Source organism: Heptranchias perlo, chromosome 2 (genome assembly GCF_035084215.1).
Source record: "Heptranchias perlo isolate sHepPer1 chromosome 2, sHepPer1.hap1, whole genome shotgun sequence".
NCBI lineage: Eukaryota > Metazoa > Chordata > Chondrichthyes > Hexanchiformes > Hexanchidae > Heptranchias > Heptranchias perlo.
In genome coordinates this window covers 122,832,250-122,852,285 of record NC_090326.1, presented here as the reverse complement: position 1 = coordinate 122,852,285, position 20,036 = coordinate 122,832,250, and the positions used below count along the sequence as shown (strand labels likewise).

Sequence of the window (20,036 nt, the reverse complement as noted above, 5' to 3'; positions counted from 1 at the left end):
TGGTCCTAGTACCGACCCCTGGGGAATACCACTGTATACCTCCCTCCAGTCCAAAAAACAACTGTTCACCACTACTCTCTGTTTCTTGTCATTTAGCCAATTTTGTATCCATGCTGTCACTGCCCCTTTTATTCCACGGTCTTCAATTTTGCTGACAAGCCTACGATGTGGCACTTTATCAAATGCCTTATGAAAGTCCATATACAACCGTATTGCCCTCGTCAACACTCCCTGTTACCTCATCAAAAAACTCAATCAAGTTAGTTTTACCTTTTACAAATCTGTGCTGACTTTCCTTTATTAATCTGCACTTGTCCAAGTGACTGTTAATTTTGTCCCGGATTATTGTTTCTAAGAAGCTTCCCCACCACCGAGGTTAAACTGACTGGCCTGTAGTTGCCGGGTTTATCCTTACACCCTTTTTTGAACAAGGGTGTAACATTTGCATTTCTTAAGTCCTCTGGCATCACCCCCATATCTGAGGATGTTTGGAAGATTATGGCCGGCACCTCTGCAATGTCCACCCTTACTTCCTTCAGCAACCTAGGATGCATCCCACCCAGACCGGGTGACTTACCTAATTTAAGTATAGCCAGCCTTTCTAGTACCTCCTCTTTATCAATTTTTAGAGCCTCCAATATTTCAACTAGCTCCTCTAGCAGAACTTTTACCATTAATACCAAATTTTTGTGGTGAGAATGCCATCAATTCCTTATCCAACTCAAAACCTGCCTGCTAATCCTATAGGACTCAACCTTATTACATAGCATATTGTGTGGCAGTTGTCAAAGGCGATTGAAAATCAAGGTATATTACGTTGATTGAGCTGGCAAAATCTACGAACCTAGTAAGTTTCTCAAAAAAATTCAACCAGGTTGGTGAGTTTTGACCTTTTTTCTTGAAAAGCTCTCTAATAACCTCTTCTCTGTCAAGGTGTCTCTAATGATCTCTTTCTAGCAACTTGCCGAGAACTCAGGTCAAGCTAATGGACCTGTAATTTCCCAGTTTTGACTTGCTGCCCTATTTAAAACGCTGGTGCCACATAGGCCTCTTTCCAGTCTGTGGGAACATTCCCAGACCCCTACAAGCTGTTAAATAAATGAGCAAGAGCCTCACAGAGCACAGCCCCGATTTCTTTGACACCTCCGGATGAATGCTGTCAGGGCCAGCAGTCCAATCTGTATTGAGATGCCTTATTCTAAACAGTACGATATCCACATCCACTTTAACTCTTTTTACTTTAGCATCAATCCTATGATGTATTATTGGTAACTCACCATCATCTTCTGTAGAGAAGTAATTATATAAAACCTTTTCCATGCTCTGAGAGTCCATTCAAATCTGCCCCGAAGAATTCTTTAATGGCCCTTGCCAAAGACCTTGTTATTACAGTTCCCACCACTTACATCATCCACAGTTAGCACGGGCAGCCACTTATATTGGGTAAACTATTTCGGGCAGTTCAATAAGTAGCTACCCTGTACTTACCAATTTAAAAGGCTCTGCTGATTGCAGGCAAAGTCGGACCTTCAAGTAGTTTCAGTCAGCTGTTCGCACCTGGTTGAATTGCGGTTACCCTCGTGATGGGATTCATTATGAGTAGATGCAACTAAAAGAAGCAGTTGGTATGTGTAAACTTCATGTTTTCTTTAAATGTTGCTTACTTTGCTTTTTGGTTTTACTGTCTATCGTGTATAGTGAGCAAATCGTGTTAACAATAACACACCTGCTATAAGTGGTGGGGACTGTACTACCATGGCTAGTCACTATCTTCTACTCCAATGTTCTTTTGACTGCTCTGATAGCAAATTTGTTGCCTTTGGCTGAGATCCTATTCTAAAGACAGAAAGCAAATATAAAAGTAGAATCTGCAGCCGTTAGAAAACCTTGTGAAATATTGATGCTTGGAATGGATGGAATTGGAAGCCTAATACTGTTGCCACTGATAAACTCCCTTTGACCTCAGTGCTAAGTGCCAAATGCTCTTGATTTCTGTGCCTGGATGACAAGTGCAGAAGCGTTTGATAGGTCTGTGTTTTTTGAGTCCACCTCACTCCAATTCTCCTATTACAGTCCTGCTCTCCATGTAATTGGTTTTAAAGGGCTCCTCCTATCTTAGCAAAACAAGGCTGCAAGTAGTTTTAAAAATATAACTTCTTACTTTTCTCATTACTGCAACTATTTTTTTCTCTCCTTTCTACTTGTGAAATCACCCTACAATATAAACTGAGGCGGGCCACAAGATTAATTCCCAATTTGAAGCATCTTAGTTATCAAAGAGCTGGGACTCTGCACTTTAGAGAAGCGTAGACTTAGGGGTGATTTCATCAAGGTTTATAAGATGATGAAGGGGATAGAATAATGTCCTTTAGGGACGGAAACTTGCTGTCCTTACCTGGTCTGGCCTATATGTGACTCCAATGTGGTTGACTCTTAACTGTCCTCTGAAGTGGCTTAGCAAGCCACTCAGTTGTATCAAAACTGCTACCAGCTGTTCAAGAAGAAGGCTCACCACCACCTTCTTGGGGCAACCAGGGATGAGCAATAAATGCGGCCTTTCCAGCGACGCCCACATCCCGAGAATGAATAAAGAAAAAAAGATTGTGTTCATTAGACAGCTTATTTCAACTAAATAGGTTAGGGAGGACTGGGGTCACAATTTCAAGTTATGTAAGGCCAGAAATAGGTTAGATGTCAGGAGGTGGTTCTTCTCCCAGAGAACAGTGGACCTGTGGAACAGGCTGCTGGCTCGTATGGTGAACGCTGATTCACTGAATTCCTTCAAGCGAGAGTTGGACCAGTTTCTGGCTGGGGTGGAGATCATCTCGTACAAAAGGTAGGTACTATATAAAATTAAGCAGGGCCAGAGTGGTCTCCTGGCCTACTTTTGATCACCTAAGGGGGTCGGAGAGGAATTTTCCAGATTTTTTGTTCCTAATTGGCCTGGGTTTATATCTGCTTTTTTGCCTCTCCCAGGAGATCGCATGGCTTTCGGGTGGAATAGGTAGTGTATATATTGTGATGCACAAGGTATCACAGTTGTGTGGGATAGGCTGGATGGACCAGAGGGTCTTTTCCTGTCAGCCAATGTTCGTATATTTGTATGTTCGTGTTTGATGATCGGCCTAGTAAGTGTCGATGCTCAGGGACAGATTTTGAATGCATGCCAAAGCTTAAACAAGGAATTAGATTCGGTAACATCTTCAGGGGCTATTTTTTTTAACTTAGGGACGTTATTTTTGGCAGTACTGGTGTTGCCAGAAAGGAATAGCAAGTGACACCTTTGGGGCCTGCTTACACTGGCTGCTTCCAAAATGGTATCTGATCAAGTGCATTTTGCTGTACATCTGATTTAAGAATGGTGGTCGTCTTCTTTTCCTTCTCTTTCTTCTCTTTCTCCTTCTCTTCTCTTTTTCTCTTTCTCCTTCTCTTCCTTCTCTTCTGTACAATGACGGTCAGAAGGCACTATAACTCTATTCATGATGCGAGTAGAACAAGGGATGGGCTTAATAGAGTTTATGATTAAAAGTTATGAGTTGAGCAGCAAAACATGCCTCACTGTAGACTGCTGTTTTACCAGATGGTGATCTTGAGTTACAATCTCTTTGTTTTCCAGTGATATCTCGAAAATAAGTGACGGAATTGGCGATAAAATAGGCATGCTCATCCAGTCACTGGCCTCCTTTATAGCTGCGTTTGTGGTTGGCTTTGTGAAAGGATGGAAGCTGGCATTGGTGATTCTGGCTGTGAGTCCAGTTCTGGGAATTTCTGCAGCAATCTGGTCTAAGGTTAGTAAGGTTGGCTATGTGTTTTATTTTAAAAATATGTACAGTCAATTAAACAAATGACAGAGATTTTCTACATGCATATGATTAAATAACAAGTTAAAGCTCTGTAGATGATAGCTATAAAGATGTTATGGATTGTTTTATAGGTAAATGTATTTTATTGGAACTTTGTTTTATACCAGAATCTTAGTCACCTAAAACATTTTGAATGATGATACCTGATACCTTTCATTATTTGTAAAAGAAAAAATTGGATATTTCTATCCCGATTTTTCTCCCATGTTTTTTCCAAACTACTGAACACTTGCAGGATGGGCAGGAAGCCCGTTCTCAGGACTCAGCTGCTTTGAACCAGTCAATAAGAACTTTTGTCAAGGGTTATAAACCCAATCAGTGTCTTTGTCGAGGCACACTTGCGAGAATGGTCACCACAGAGTGATGCGACATTGTGCTGCTCCTGTAGTTCCTCTTTTTTTTTGGTCAGCCATCTGAGATGTGGAAACTCATCACCATGTTCAAAAGTCTTCAATTCAAGCTATTGAGAAGTCTACACCCACCTGTTTTTGTTTGCCTAAACATGGCCATCGACATAGAATGGTGGGGGGGTGGATTCTGAATGTCAGAGGTTCCACATTCCAGACTTCACTGGGACCTGGTGTGCCTGCAGATTGTGGGGTCAACCTTTATAAGGAGGCTGCTGGGGGCAGCTGCATATCTCCCTGATACTTCATCTCCCCTCCACTCCGACCCAGGCACCTGTGCTGGATTTTCATAATGCGGACACCCTAGATGTACCCCTAGTGTTGCAGGCACCCGCCACTTGCATGCAAATTAGGGTCCCTTTGCAATCTTGGAATGTTTCCCGGGATCATTGGTGGGTATTCCCTGTGGGTGCATTCCCAACACACGTGCTGGAATCACCACCCAGATCCACAGCTGAGTCTGCCAACACAATATCACTTGCAAAAAGGAGCAATACTTTTAGAAATGCCTGGCAAAAAGACATTTTGAGGTCTTTACTTACAATGCCATCCAACACATCAATGATAAAGATGTTGAATAGGATGGGTGACAGTGGACAACCTTGCCTCACTCTTCTTTCGTGAGTACAAAAGAAAGGAAGTTATGCTAAACCTTTATAAAACACTGATTAGGCCTCAGCTGAAGTATTGTGTCCAATTCTGGGCACCACACTTTAGGAAGGATGTCAAGGCCTTAGAGAGGGCGCAGAAGAGATTTACTAGAATAGTACCAGGGATGAGGGACTTCAGTTATATGGAAAGACTGGAGAACCTAAGGTTGTTTTCCTTAGAGCAGAGAAGGTTAAGAGGAAATTTGATAGGGATGTTCAAAATCATGAAGGGCGCAAATAGAGTAAATAAGGAGAAACAGTTTCCGGTGGCAGTAGGGTCGGTAACCAGAGGACATAGATTTAAGGTAATTGGCAAACGAACCAGAGGTGACATGAGGAAACGTTTTTTTATGCAGCAAGTTGTTATGATCTGGAATACACTGCCTGATAGGGTGGTGGAAGCAGATTCAATAGCAACCTTCAAAGGGGAATTGAATAAACACTTGAAGGGGAAAAAATTGCAGGGCTATGGGGAAAGAGCAGGGGTGTGGGACTAATTGGATAGCTCTTCCAAAGAGCCAGCACAGGCACGTTGGGCCGAATGGCCTCCTTCTGTGCTGTATCATTCTATGATTTTAGTTGAGTGAGTCTCTTGACTAATTTAACACAGCTCTTAGACCTGATGTACACATCCTGGATAAAATTTAAGATTTTGCCTTGTATTCCCATAGGTTCTAACTTCTTCATGAGGAATGTATGAGATGCTAATTTCCCACATAGTGAGCTCCTGATTGTAACCTGTTCAGTATGGGTAACTCCCAAGTGAGACCAGCCACTTCCCAAAGAAAGAAGGGAAAGATGCATAGAATTAATAGCCCTTTTCACTTGTAGTAAGAATGTCCTTGCTTCTAATGAGTCCCTTGTCTTCTTTTGTTGGTGAGCAAGAAAAAGAGAGGAAGTAGCACCAAATTCTAGCTCGATCATAAAATTACATAGAATTACATAGAATGTACAGCACAGAAACAGGCCATTCGGCCCAACCGGTCCAAGCCGGTGTTTATGCTCCACACGAGACTTCTCCCACCCTACTTCATCTAACACTATCAACATATCCTTCAACGGATCAACATCCCAAAACTGGGTAGGCAGTGAGCGTAGGCCCAGAGCCACATGGAGCAACAAGTCTCCCAAGAGCCACAGATGAGAGAGGCTGACTGCAAATGGCTTATGAGCATTATTATGAGTACCACTGTTTAATAGAGTAGAGAAGGAAAGAATTTGCATTTATACAACGCTTTTCACGACCTCAGGATGTCGTAAAGCACTTTACAGCCAACAAAATACTCTTGAAGTGTAGCTGTGAATTTTTCAACATGGTATATTTTGTACTGGGATAGAGAACAGAAAGGGGACTGAAGCATGACGCACAGCTGAAGACCCCGTATTGTGATATAAAATCTGCTTGACCGTTCATGACCATCATTAGATCATACTCCTTTTAGGAAAGAGGCTTTATCCAATCATCAATGCCCTCTACCTTAATCAAATCCAGAGGTAATAAAGGCATGAGGCATGAATCATTGAATCAGAGAAAATTTACGGCTCAGGAGGAGGCCATTCGGCCCATCGTGTCTGCGCCGTCCGAAAATGAGCCACCCAGCCTAATCCTACTTAGCAGCACTTGGTCCGTAGCCCTGTAGGTTACGGCACTTCAGTTGCACATCCAAGTACTTTCTAAATGAGTTGAAGGTTTCTGCCTCTACCACCCTTTCAGGCAGTGAGTTCCAGACCCCCACCACCCTCTGGGTGAAAAGATTTCTACCCAGCTCCCCTCTAATCCTTCTACCAATCACTTCAAATCTATGCCCCCTGGTTATTGACCTCTCTGCTAAGGGAAATAGGTCCTTCCTATCGACTCTATCTAGGCCCCTCATAATTTTGTACACCTCAATTAAATCACCCCTCAGCCTCCTCTGTTCTAAAGCGAACTCCAGCCTATCCAATCTTTCCTCATAACTAAAATTCTCCAGTCCTTGCAACATCCTCGTAAATCCTCGATACAGCAAAGGCTATGGGCCCCGACAACATCCCTGCTGTAGTGCTGAAGACTTGTGCTCCAGAACTAGCCGCGCCTCTAGCCAAGCTGTTCCAATACAGCTACAACACTGGCATCTACCTGACAATGTGGAAAATTGCCCAGGTGTGTCCTGTCCACAAAAAGCAGGACAAATCCAATCCGGCCAATTACCGCCCCATCAGTCTACTCTCAATCATCAGCAAAGTGATGGAAGGAGTCGTTGACAGTGCTATCAAGCGGCACTAACTCACCAATAACCTGCCCATCAATGCTCAGTTTGGCTTTCGCCATGACCACTCGGCTCCAGACCTCATTACAGCCTTGGGTCCAAACATGGACAAAAGAGCTGAATTCCAGAGATGAGGTGAGATGAACTGCCCTTGACATCAAGGCAGCATTTGACTGAGTGTGGCACCAAGGAGCCCTAGTAAAATTAAAGCCAATGGGAACCAGGGAAAACTCTCCAGTGGCTAGAGTCATACCTAGCACAAAGGAAGATGCTAGTGGTTATTGGATTCCCATTGACTTCAATTTTACTAGGGTTCCTTGGTACCACACTCGGACAAATGCTGCTTTGATGTCAAGGGCAGTCACTCTCACCTCACCTCTGGAATTCAGCTCTTTTGTCCATGTTTGGACCAAGGCTGTAATGAGGTCTGGAGCCAAGTGGTCCTGGCGGAACCCAAACTGAGCATCGGTGAGCAGGTTATTGGTGAGTAAGTGCCGCTTGATAGCACTGTCGACGACACCTTCCATCACTTTGCTGATGATTGAGAGAAGGCTGATGGGGTGGTAATTGGTCGGATTGGATTTGTCCTGCTTTTTGTGGACAGGACGTGCCTGGGCAATTTTCCACATTGTCGGGTAGATGCCAGTGTTGTAGCTGTACTGGAACAGTTTGGCTAGAGGCGCAGCTCGTTCTGGAGCACAAGTCTTCAGCACTACAGCCGGTATGCTGTTGGGGCCCATAGCCTTTGCTGTATCCAGTGCACTCAGCCATTTCTTGATATCATGTGGAGTGAATCGAATTGGCTGAAGACTGGCTTCTGTGATGGTGGGGATATTGGGAGGAGGCAGAGATGGATCATCCACTCGGCACTTCTCACATTTGCCAATTTCCTGCCCACCTGACCAGTCCATTGATATCTTCCTGCAGTCTACAGCTTTCCTCCTCACAATCAACCACACGGTCAATTTTTATATCATCTGCAAACTTCTTGATCATGCTCCCTACATTTAAGTCCAAATCATTATTATATATCACAAAAAGCAAGGGACCTAGTACTGAGCCCTGTAGAACCCCATTGGAAACAGCCTTCCGGTCACAAAAACACCTGTCTACCATTACCCTTTGCTTCCTGTTACTGAGCCAATTTTGGATCCAACTTGCCACTCTCCCTTGGATCCCATGGCTTTTACTTTTTTGACCAGTCTGCCATCTGGTGCAGGCTTTCTGTGGTATTGAGCTCTCGGTGTCTGACATGAGCTCTCGGTGTCTGACATAAGCTTTCCTTTTTTGTCTTATCTTACCCTTATTGCTCCTTGATATCCAGGAGGCTCTTAATTTGGCAGTCCCACCCTTTTTCTTTGTGGGAACATGTTTACTCTGAACCTCTTAAATCTCCACCTTGAATGCCTCCCACTGCTCTGACACTGATTTACCTTCAAGTAGCTGTTTCCAGTCCACTTTTGCTAAATCACTTCTTCGCTTAGTAAAATTGGCCTTTCACCAATTGAGCACTTTAACTCCTGTTCTGTCTTTGTCCTTTCCCATAACTATGCTAAAACTAACTGAATTATGATCACTACCACCAAAATGCTCTCCCACTGCTAATCCTTCCACCTGCCCAGCTTTATTTCCTAAAATTAAATCCAGAACTGCCCCCTCTCTTGTTGGGCTTGCTACATACTGGCTAAAAAAGTTCTGAATGCAATTTAAGAATTTTGCGCCCCCTATACCCTTCACACTGTTTATGAACCCATGAACGTGGGTTTCAGTGACAGTGTGGGGTGTGGTAAATATGGAGCTGAGTGATATGCGGGAATGGAAATGGACATTCTTGGTGATGGATGGGATGTGGAGTTTGAAGCTCAAATCAAGGTTAGACAGAACTCTGATGTTGTGGGTTGTCAGGTACAGTAAACGTGAGTAGGAGAGACCAAACAGGAAGTGGGGGAGAAGTTAGAGGAGGTCACTGAAGACATGGTCAAAACAATTTGTCTTGAGCAGGTGGAGAGATAGGTAGCAAGACAAAGAAGTTTAAGAGCAGAATTCCAGAGTGCGGGGTATGGTGGCTGAAAATAAATACGTTTTGCCAAGAATAATTTGAAGTGTTTATTGGCTTTTAAAATTTAATGGAGTGTGTTGGCTCTGAGTTGCCCATTGTAATTGTGTGACTTTCTCAGTACATTTCGTCGAGTTACATCGAAAGTACAGCACAGAAACAGGCCATTCAGCCCAACTGGTCTATTCTGGCATTTATGCTCCACATGAGCCTCCTCCCTCCCTACTTCATCTAACCTTATCAGCATATCCTTCTATTCTTTTCTCCCTCATGCCCTTATCTAGCTTCTAACCAGTTGTATGCATGGCTTCTTTTTGTTCAGAGGAGAGTGGACATGAGGTCAATGATCTCACATTCTGTGCATCTTGTCACACCTTCACTATATTTCATGTACAAGGTTTTAAAAATAAACTTCAAAAATGTGTTGCATAAATTCTATCCTGATAGCCTTAAATGGTATTGACTGATTAACCATACTAGCTAAAGATATCTTTGTCTTGGGCTTGGCTGGACTTTGGCACTGGTTAAAAAGGGAAATATCTCTGTCAATAGAGCCATCTCATGCTATGGTGAAGATTCAAATCCCTGTGGAATTTTTGATCCCAACAATAACCATATAATGCAAAAATAATTTTAAAATATGATCAAGAATTGGATAAATAAAGCAAAGCACAGAACATTCCTAAATTCGTGGTACATCTCCATCAGCTCAAATATTCTAATAAAAAGTGATTTTTGTCCTGAAACTGTAGTTCTGAGTGGATTGATTATAGATAGCCTTCCTCACACTTGTACTTAATGTGACCTAAAAAGGAACTAGTGCAGTATACTGGGCATTCAGTAATATTTGTAAGAATTTCTGATGAACTACTGCTTTCAAAGCCAATTAAGTCATGTCTAGAATCTGGCTGTTAACACTTGGTTGAATAGTCCAATACAGGTGTTGTAAACACAAGCTTAATGAAGCACTTAATGCTTTTCAAATAATTACATAGAATGTACAGGCCATTCGGCCCAGTAGGCCCATGCCGGTGTTTATGCTGCACACGAGCCTCCTCCCTCCCTACTTCATCTAACTATCAGCATATCCTTCTATTATTTTTTTCCTCATGAGTATATCTAGCTTCCCCTTAAATGCCTCAATGCTAGTCACCTCAACTGCTCCTTGTGGTAGCGGGTTCCACATTGTAACCATTCTCTGGGTAAAGAAGTTTCTCTTGAATTCCCTATTGGATTTATTAGTGACTATCTTATATTTATGGCCCCTTGTTCTGGGCTACCCCGCAAGTGGAAACATCTTCTCTACATCTACCCTATCAAACACTTTCATAACCGTAAAGACCTCTATCAGGTCACCCCTCAGTCTTCTCTTTTCTAGAGAAAAGGACCCCAGCCTGCTCAATCTTTCCTGATAGGTATAATCTCTCAGTTCTGGTAACATTCCAGTAATTCTTTTTTGCATGTTCTCAAGTGCCTCTGTATCCTTTTTATAATATGGAGACCAGAACTATTCACAGTACTCCATGTGTGGTCTAACCAAGGTTCTTATACAAGTTTAGCATAACTTCTCTGCTATTCAATTCTATCCCTCTAGAAATTAACCCCAGTGCTTGGTTTGCTTTTTTATGGCCTTAGTAACCTCCGTCCTTACTTTTAGTAATTTGTGATTCTGTACCCCTACAACCCTCTACCCCATTTAGATTCTTATTATCCAAGCAGTATGTGGCCCCCTTATTCTTCCTACCAAAATGTAATACCTCATGCCAATATTGAAATTCATTTGCCAATTACATGCCCATTCAGCAAGTTTATTAATGTCTTCCTGTATTTTGTTGCAGTCCTCCTCAGTATTAACCATACCTTCCAATTTGGTGTCGCCCACAAATTTTGAAATTGTACTTCCAATTCCCGAGTCCAAATTGTTTATGTAAATAGTGAACAACAGTGGTCCCAGCAATGATCCTAGTGGAACACCACTTCCCACCTCTTGCCAGTCTGAGTAACTACCTTTTAATCTCTACTCTGTTTTCTGTTTTGTAGCCAGCTTGCTATCCATTCTGCTACTTGTCCTCTGACTCCACGCGCTCTTAGTCATGAGTCTACTATGCAGTATCTTATCGAAGGCCTTTGAAAATCCAATAATGTGACTAGTGTTACAGTGGGTGCTAAATTGGACCGTGTAGTGCCCATTGTTTCAGCGCTATGCAGCATCCCGAAGTGCCAAGATGGTGTTTTGGCTGCGCATGCACGTTTCCAGCGTAATATGCGCTGGACGCCATCTTGGTATAGGAGTTAGCGCAGGCGCAGATAATGAATGCCGGAAGCATGTAAAGTAAGAAGAAAATGGCTACAATCAGTGTGCAACACTGATTTAAAGTGATAGACACCATTTTGGGACTTAATGCTCAACTCAACAGTCTTAATCCCGACCATCTGAACATGTCTTCGAGTCCCTGGAGGACCACACCAGCGCTATTTAAAGGGACCCTGCAGGATTTACAGGTTAGTGGCTGGATTATTGCTTCTGGCTGCTGAGACATTTGTAACTGTTTTTGGAGGTCTCTTATACTTGAATACTAGGACGCAGGGACATAGCCTAACATTTAGAGCCAGGATGTGCAGGAGTGAAGTTAGGAAATGCTTCTACACGCAAAGGGTGGGAGATGTTTGGAACGCTCTTCTGCAAACGGCAGTTGATGCTAGCTCAATTGTGAATGTTAAATCTGAGATTGATGGATTTCTGTGAACCAAGGATATTAAGGAATATGGGGCTAAGGCGGGTATATGGAGGTAGGTCGCAGGTCCACCATAATTAAATGGTGGAACAGGCTCGAGCGGCTAAATGCCACTATCACTTGCTGCCTCTTGATATGCGTTACCTCCTGCAAGAAAGTGGGACGTGTGTCTGGGTGATATGCCTGTCATAGTCGAATAGCTGCCAGTATGTGTGTGGCCTGTGTTGTGGGTGGGCAGCTTGCAACAGTGGTAATGTGTAAGGGTCGGTGGAAGCATCTGATTGGAAGAGTTGAGTACTGATGGAAAGAGTTTGTTGCTGAGTGGGTGATGGGGGTGTAGTGCGTGGAGCAGTGAATGAAGCTAGTGGTGTAGTTGGTAGGAGATGCCACTTGACTGTTGACCTCACTCACCTTGACCACTCGACAAAGCATCAAACTTCTTCCTGCACTGCATCCATGTTCATGATGCTGTGTGCCTGGCATTGACTTCATCCCCCGCTGCCTCCCACTGCCTTTTGGGTATGTGCCTGGAGGGCCTCTTGCCCCCCCTCCCCCCCCCCCCCATCACGGATATAGAATGTCTCTCCTTCTTTCCACCTCTTGCATCAAGGCCCCTAGTGCACCAGCAAAGAACCTTGGTGCACGCACTCTCGCAGGCCTGGTACCAACTCAGATCGGCAGATTGGTGAGGTCTGGCATGCAGATTGGAGGATGTGGGATTTAGTAGTGCGCAACCTTTATTCAATGTTTTAACGTGACTCATCGGTGTGTAAACATAGGGACAGGACCTGTATCTGTGTTTCACATGTGCGACGTCTGATCTCTGTTCAGACTCCGTGCAGACAGCAGGCTGTTGTTTTCACAAATGACAGGTACCTGCTACCTTTAAGCGATTTCTAATAGACAGCCTGCCTTTAAAAAATTGAAGCTCTCCCTGCTGGTGGAATGTGCGAATTGCATGGAATCCTCGTTCAACGCTGATTTCCAATGCAGATTACAGGTAAGTCCTCAGGCTTGACAAAAGCCTCATCCTGCCTATGCAGGGGCCATTGGGCGCGGGGTAATAGCGGATTGCACTACCACCGCCCAATCCAATTTCTTCCCCCCGTGTCTTTTATTCAGTCTTTAAAAGGAATGTTCCGATTTCTTTTCTGCTCCCACACTCCCCCTAAAAGCAATTATGCTGCCTTATAACAGACAGGTGTTTAAGCAGCTCAAACCTGGGACTTGCTTGGTCTGTATAACTCTGTGCCATAACATAAGGTGTGCACTTGCCTATTGATATCTACTAAGCCATCAAAGGGGGAGAGATTCTCCTCTGTTCGGAGATACGTAACACTGAATTGACTCTGTGCTATTTGTGATGTTTACAGGATTGTTTTCAGGGAATGTGCGTGCATGTTTTTTTACAACCACAGTGTTAATTTAATGTTCCCTATAAGGTTTCTTGTGTTTGAGATTTTTTTGTGTATCAGTTCTGAGGATCAATTAGTAACAAAAATTAATCAATTTTGGACACAGGCAGTTCATGATTAGAAATGGGTGTTGTCAGTGCATGTGGTTTGTTTGACAAATTCAATTCTCCCTTCCCAAAGTAAATCTGCTGGGTCTTGTTTATAGTTCTGCACATTTTAGAGGCTTCTTTAACACATGAAGTTGGAAGAGCCTTGGGCCAACCATTATCTGATGAGAGACAGGGCAGTGACTGACTGGTTTGCCTGTATGGAGGTTGAGTGGGACAGGATTCAGCTTGGTGAGAAAGTTGCCCTCTCCTGCCCCCCTCGGGATTGAATAGCTTTCAGACTAGTGCGTGAGGTTAACATCTGCTACAGTCGATCAAATTACATTTTCTTGTGTTCTTACGGTGCTTGGATGACTGCGGTACTAATTGTAATGCATCGCTAAATGTGAATTATGACTTTTTTTCCTTTTTGTTTGAATGATTCAGATATTGACTTCGTTCACAAAACAAGAACAAAGTGCCTATGCAAAAGCTGGAGCAGTGGCAGAGGAGGTGTTGTCAGCTTTCAGAACTGTGATAGCTTTTGGAGGACAAAAGAAAGAAATAGAGAGGTTAGAATTTTAATTTACTTTCCCAAGTGTTGTTGATAATGGCTGATGGCACTAAATTTATGCTTTTGCAATGGGATTCGTTGGTATTAAAGAGCACCTGTTTATGTACCATATCTAAATGCAGGACTTTATATAGACTCACCCAAAAACTTGAAGGGTGCAACAGTCCTTCCATGATTTCCCTCCTTTACGTTAACCCTTTATTTGCTGCTCTATTCGTTGTGTTCTCTCTTGGGTACACATGAATACATGTAAATGAGAGGCAACAAGCATTACAAAATCTGAATGCAAAGTTTAATTTAGGAACATAGGAACAGGAGTAGGCCATTCAGCCCCTCGTGCCTGCTCCGCCATTTGATAAGATCATGGCTGATCTGTGATCTAACTCCATATACCTGCTTTTGGCCCATATCCCTTAATACCTTTGGTTGCCAAAAAGCTATCTATCTCAGATTTAAAATTAGCAATTGAGCTGGTATCAATTGCCGTTTGCGGAAGAGAGTTCCAAACTTCTACCACCCTTTGTGTGTAGAAATGTTTTCTAATCTCACTCCTGAAAGGTCTGGCTCTAATTTTGAGACTGTGCCCCCTACTCCTAGAATCCCCAACCAGCGGAAATAGTTTCTCTCTATCCACCCTATCTGTTCCCCTTAATATCTTATAAACTTCGATCAGATCACCCCTTAACCTTCTAAACTCTAGAGAATACAACCCCAAATTGTGTAATCTCTCCTCGTAACTTATTTATCACAAAGAGTCCCACTGCACTCTGCATTCGTTCTCACCTGCTATGCGCAGTGTTTTCCTTTACGCAGATACAAAATACACACAGGTTGGAATTGGCGGTCCTAACTTTATGTGCGACTTTAGAAGCATAGTTGGGTGGCAGTGACAAAATGGGCCCTGCACAGTACGGATGTGCTTATGTCAGCCAGATGAGTGCTTTCCATGCTGTTTCAGTGAAGCAGTACCAAGGTGAAAGTGAACATTTGTTTGCAGTCATCATATTCTAAAAGTAGGCAAAGTGTGGCTACTCATGGCTTGGCACTCTGAGTCCAGAAAATATTATCCATATCTGCTCCCACAAATCTATGAACGTGAGACTGCATTTACTTGCTCTGCCATTTGCATGCAGGCATTTCGATCCTGGCTCCTGTTACCTCAGTTTCATTGAGAACAACCCTCCTTTGCAGTAGCTCCTAGAATAGCACTTCATACAGATATACAAAAATAAGGACAGGAAAAGAACTCGGCCATTCGGCCCGTCCTCTGAGATATGGTACAGTCTACATGCATCATTTACCCACAAATCAACAGAGCTGTATCCTTAAAAGGACAAGTTATGCTTCTCTCCCTGCTAGCTGCCATATTCACATTTGCAATTCCAAAATGTGCAGATCAATAATTGCAAGTGCAACCCTTTAAGAGCAACTGTCTTGTTGGATATCCCACCTTACAACTCCAGCAAGCTGCTTTTGCATCTGCCAATCAGCGCAGGGAGCACATGGAAATGAGGAAAATGAGCTGACCTTGACAAACGGTATGGGATGAGGTCTGCATGTTACTTATGCGTCATGCATGCGATGCACAGCGGACCTGCCTGCACGTTTATTATGTGGGGATTCAAACCAAATCCAGTACTGTAATTATTAGTGCCAATTAGAGCTATGAAAATCCCTGTAGAATTAGATATTGAAATCTTTTCTTAAATCGCTGCCATCCAGCAATTGTGTTCTAGTTTTACTTGTACAGGTGTTGGATTTTTAGTGAATAACTATAAAAAAAAGTTTAACGCTCCTGAGGCAAAAATGTGAACTGCTGTCAGGAATATGTGCTTTGTCTGTCTCTTTTTGTCTTAATTAGATCAGAATGAAGGTAGGTGGTTGGAATAGTTCTCTGTTCATCGTGTTGTGAAGATGAACCAAAGTAGCGCAGAGCTTGGATTATTGTTCCAATTGCAAATTTTATTCATCTTTTTATATAGGTATCACAAAAATTTAATTGAAGCCAAGAAAATTGGAATCAAAAAGTCCATTAGCAGCAATGTCGCGGTGGGTTTCACCTTCTTCATGATCTATGCGTCGTATGCTCTGGCATTCTGGTATGGAAGTACACTCATTTTGGATGAGGGCTATTCAATTGGAATAGTGCTCACAGTAAGTGATATTTCAGGTTATGTTAGACACAGAGAAGTGCTAAGAGTTTATGATTCTTAAATTGTGTTCTTCCTTTTTTCTTCTTTTCTTTCTGATTCTTTAGTTTTCCCTGCCCCATTTCATCTTTATGGGGTAGAAACCAATCTGGGCCCATTTTCTGGCCCACACTTGGTGCTGCATGGGCAGACCTGCCCGAACCAAGAGGCCTGAGGACTAATTTCTATTTAAGTGTCTGCCTGATACACCTAAAAGATGAACCCCATGAATTCAGCAGTGGGGCCAACACCCGTGCGGATCGAGGGCAGGCTGTCCCACTGCTGAATTGGTACATTTTGCGTCTGATTTACGCCCCCGGTGCAGGCCGCAAGGATATGGATGGAAATGGTCCAGATTGATTGACCTATGATTTACTTTTTCCTCCCATGTAGTAGTGCCTCATCTCCACTTGCTGGTTACTCCTGAAATCCCGGCTGAGATTGGAGCTCCATATGTAGAGAATTATGGGTGCAATATGTTTTAGTTTTGACAATCACATTAAATAAATTCTCAATTTTGAATTTTAATATTTATTAATTATAAATTCCTAGGTGGTAAATTTTATGATTTAAAACTCACTGCATGGAGCTTCACACACCGGGAGTGCAAATCGGAAATTCAGGAAAGGAGGGAGTTAAGTGCACCTGTTTCGCCGCTGCAAAATTCCCAGCCATTAAAATTAATGAACAGAAAATTGTGCAGGAAGTGAATCGGGGACCCTGACATCCACACCAGATTTCCTATTATGCGCACCTATCATAGAAAGATATATGCCAAAAGCACTAAGTAATAAAAAATTACCTGTAGAACTTTTAAGCTTACATTTCTAAATATTTACAGATTAATGTTAGCAATATCAGTACAGTAATAGACTTCTAAGTGAGGCTAAATCAAACAATTTTATTAGCCAAGGAGCTACCAACAAGGGGTTATATTATATATGCTGGTCAAAGTTTACAGTGGGGCAAAGTTTTATAATTTAGTGCTTCTAGCACAGAGCTTTGCGCAAATTGGGAATTCAGGCACCGGGAGTGCAAATCAGGAATTTGGATGTGAAGCTCAGTGAGCCTGTTTTGTGCCCTGCGCAATTTTCTGTTCTTTTATTTTCGTGAATGGAAAATTGTCTAAGCCATGCATCAGGTGCGGCTGACTTCTGCGCCCAAATTCCCGATATGCTGATTCCTGATGTGCAAAGTTCTCTGGGGAGAGTGCTAAATCATATTAAAAGGTGAGAGACTAAGAAATGTTGGTAGTCAGTGATTTGGGTGTCCTTGTACATGAATCACAGAAAGTTAACATGCAGGTACAGCAATTAGGAAGGTAAATGGCATGTTAGCCTTTATTGCAAGGGGGTTGGAGTATAAATGCAGGGAGGTCTTGCTGCAATTATATAGGGCTGTGGTGAGACCACACCTGGAGTACTCTGTACAGTTTTGGTATCCTTACCTAAGAAAGGATATGCTTGTCTTTAGAGGCGGTGCAATGAAGGTTCACTAGATTGATTCCTGGGATGAGAGGGTTGTCCTATGAAGAGCGATTGAGTGGAATGGGCCTATATTCTCTGGAGTTTAGAAGAATGAGAGGTGATCTCATTGAAACCTATAAAATCCTTAAGAGGGCTTGACAGAGTAGATGTTGAGAGGCTGTTTCCCCTAGCTGGAGAGTCTAGAACTACGGGTCATAGTCTCAAGATAAGGGGCTCGATTTTAGCACCCGCTATCGGGTGCGTTCTCGGCGGGGGGGCCCCGAAAATCCCGAAATCCAGGAGCGGGACCGGATCGCGCCTCGATCCCACCCACTTCCGGGTTCCCCGCTGACGCGCCGGCGTGCGCGCGCAGCCCCCGCTGGTGGGAATCCTACAGGCAATTATAGCCAGAGGGATGCCACTTGACAATATTTAGTTTGGTATTTCAGGTCATTAACTGACCTGATTAAGGGACTGTGTGTGATTTTTGATCAACATGGGACTGTTTCCCACACTGGGGGAAACACTCCCAGCTCGAATGGACGTGTTGCAGCTGTCAGCCTGTGGCAGCTGCAAAGGTCCATTTGACAGGTGGGGGGGGGGGGGGGGAGACCCTCACCCATTGCCGGAGGCCACTCTGTCACTTGGGACAAAGTTTGGCCTCCACCACCCTCCTCCTGACGGTCAAAGTCACCAACTTGCATACTTACCCCGGGGTCCGGAGACATGTACCTACCTTGCGGACCCCCTCAGATGTACATCTTGCGGATGGGGGCCGCCGTAGCTGCAGTCATGACCTCCTCGGAGGGCGAACAGCATCACCAGCCTCGTCGGCCACGCCGTCCACCTCTGACACGTGGAGCTCCACAACAGAGTGCTGTGACACATCCACCTGCACAGCAGGAGGGAGGGCTACCGCAGAGAGAGATGCATCACAGAGGGCACTACCCTCGCCACAGGGTCCACAGACCGAGGCTCAGCCTCCTGGACTTCTCTGAGCAGCAGTGCACACGGAGGTTCAGAGTCACTCGACATGTAGCCGTGGACATCTGCAGCCTCTTTCATGCCGAGCTGCTCCTGGCTGGCCCGTGCAACATATTCCTACCTGTCGCTGTCAAAGTCACCACTGCCCTCCCGAACTTCTCCTCCGCAGCCTTCCAGGGTGCAACCGGGGACATCGCCGATGTCTCTCAGCCGTCTGTGCAAAAGAGCCCTGCAAATACACCCACACCCACTCTGCAGTGACACAATGGGTGGCATCAGTGGTGGGTCCTCATAGGGATACCCAGGAGCGGGCATTATTGCACAAACCGGACAGGATTCGCGACGACATGGCAGTAGTGGTGCCAATATAATGTGTGATGTGAGTTGTTCTGAAATTCAACATAAGTAACAACCATGACAAACCCTCAAACACCCTTGTGCTTCCACTTCATGCTCACGACACGTTTGCCTTATGCTGCCTACTGCACATATGTGATGCATGCCCTGTGGCTGCAGCACAGGTGGTGGCAGGTTGAGTGAGGCTGGCCGTAAGAGAGATGCACGAGAGGGTGAGTATGGGATAGAGCCATGAGATTGTATGAGGATTGGGCTGCGTGGTAGTGGCGGGGTGAGTACTGGCGAGGTGAGTAGGTGCAGGTAAGATGAGGATGGGGTTTGAGTGGGTATGAGGGGTGATGTGACAGAGTAGTGTTGGAAGTGCCGAAGGAGATGTGGGGTGGGGGCAGTGTTGTGGCAGACGGAGTGTAGGGGAACGACTACGTGTACTCACTGTGGCTGACCTACTGAGGTCATTGGACCGCCTCCTGCACTGTGTGCAGGTGGGCGATATGTTGGTTGTGCTGGTGACCCCCTCTGCCACCTCGAGCCAGGCCTTCCTGGTGGCAGAGGCAGGCCGATTCCTCCCGCCCGCCGGGTGGAAGATCTCTGTCCTCCCCCTCCTCCTCACCCCATGTATTGATAACTGGGGTGAGGCATCATTAAACTGGGAGCAGCCTTCCCCCTGGGCTGCTCCATGCAGTCATCTTTGCTATTTGTTGCAGCATCTGTCAGTGGAGGACTGCCCCTTTAAATAGAGCGCCTCCAGCTGACAGATCGTACTGCGCATGCGGAGCCCGCCCGACGCGCAGATCAGCAGTGTGGAACCCGGAGGAGCAGGTAAGTGAATCCAATTAGTGTGTTGCCTGCTACGATCGCGCGGGAAACCCACTAATTTCACCGGGCGCGTTAACCACGCGCCAGCTGCCCCACCCGCCGAGAACCCGCATCCCTGCTAAAATCGGGCCCAAGGAGTCAGCCATTTAGGACTGAGATGAGGAAAAATTTCTTCACTCAGAGGGTTGTGTA

The 20,036-nt window shown here is 44.4% G+C and overlaps 1 protein-coding gene across 2 annotated transcripts in view; it reads left to right on the top strand.

The window, feature by feature from the left end:
• abcb4 (ATP-binding cassette, sub-family B (MDR/TAP), member 4) overlaps positions 1-20,036 on the top strand; it is a 124,624-nt gene that overhangs the window by 34,016 nt on the left and 70,572 nt on the right. Inside the window, exons 7-9 of one of the 2 annotated variants that reach the window (XM_068006854.1) lie at positions 3,617-3,788; positions 13,906-14,030; positions 16,015-16,186. In XM_068006854.1, coding sequence (XP_067862955.1) covers positions 3,617-3,788; positions 13,906-14,030; positions 16,015-16,186 — 469 coding nt within the window. Of the gene's footprint in view, positions 1-3,616; positions 3,789-11,585; positions 11,725-13,905; positions 14,031-16,014; positions 16,187-20,036 lie in introns of those variants that run through there. The other variant, XM_068006863.1, reaches the window with a different exon arrangement.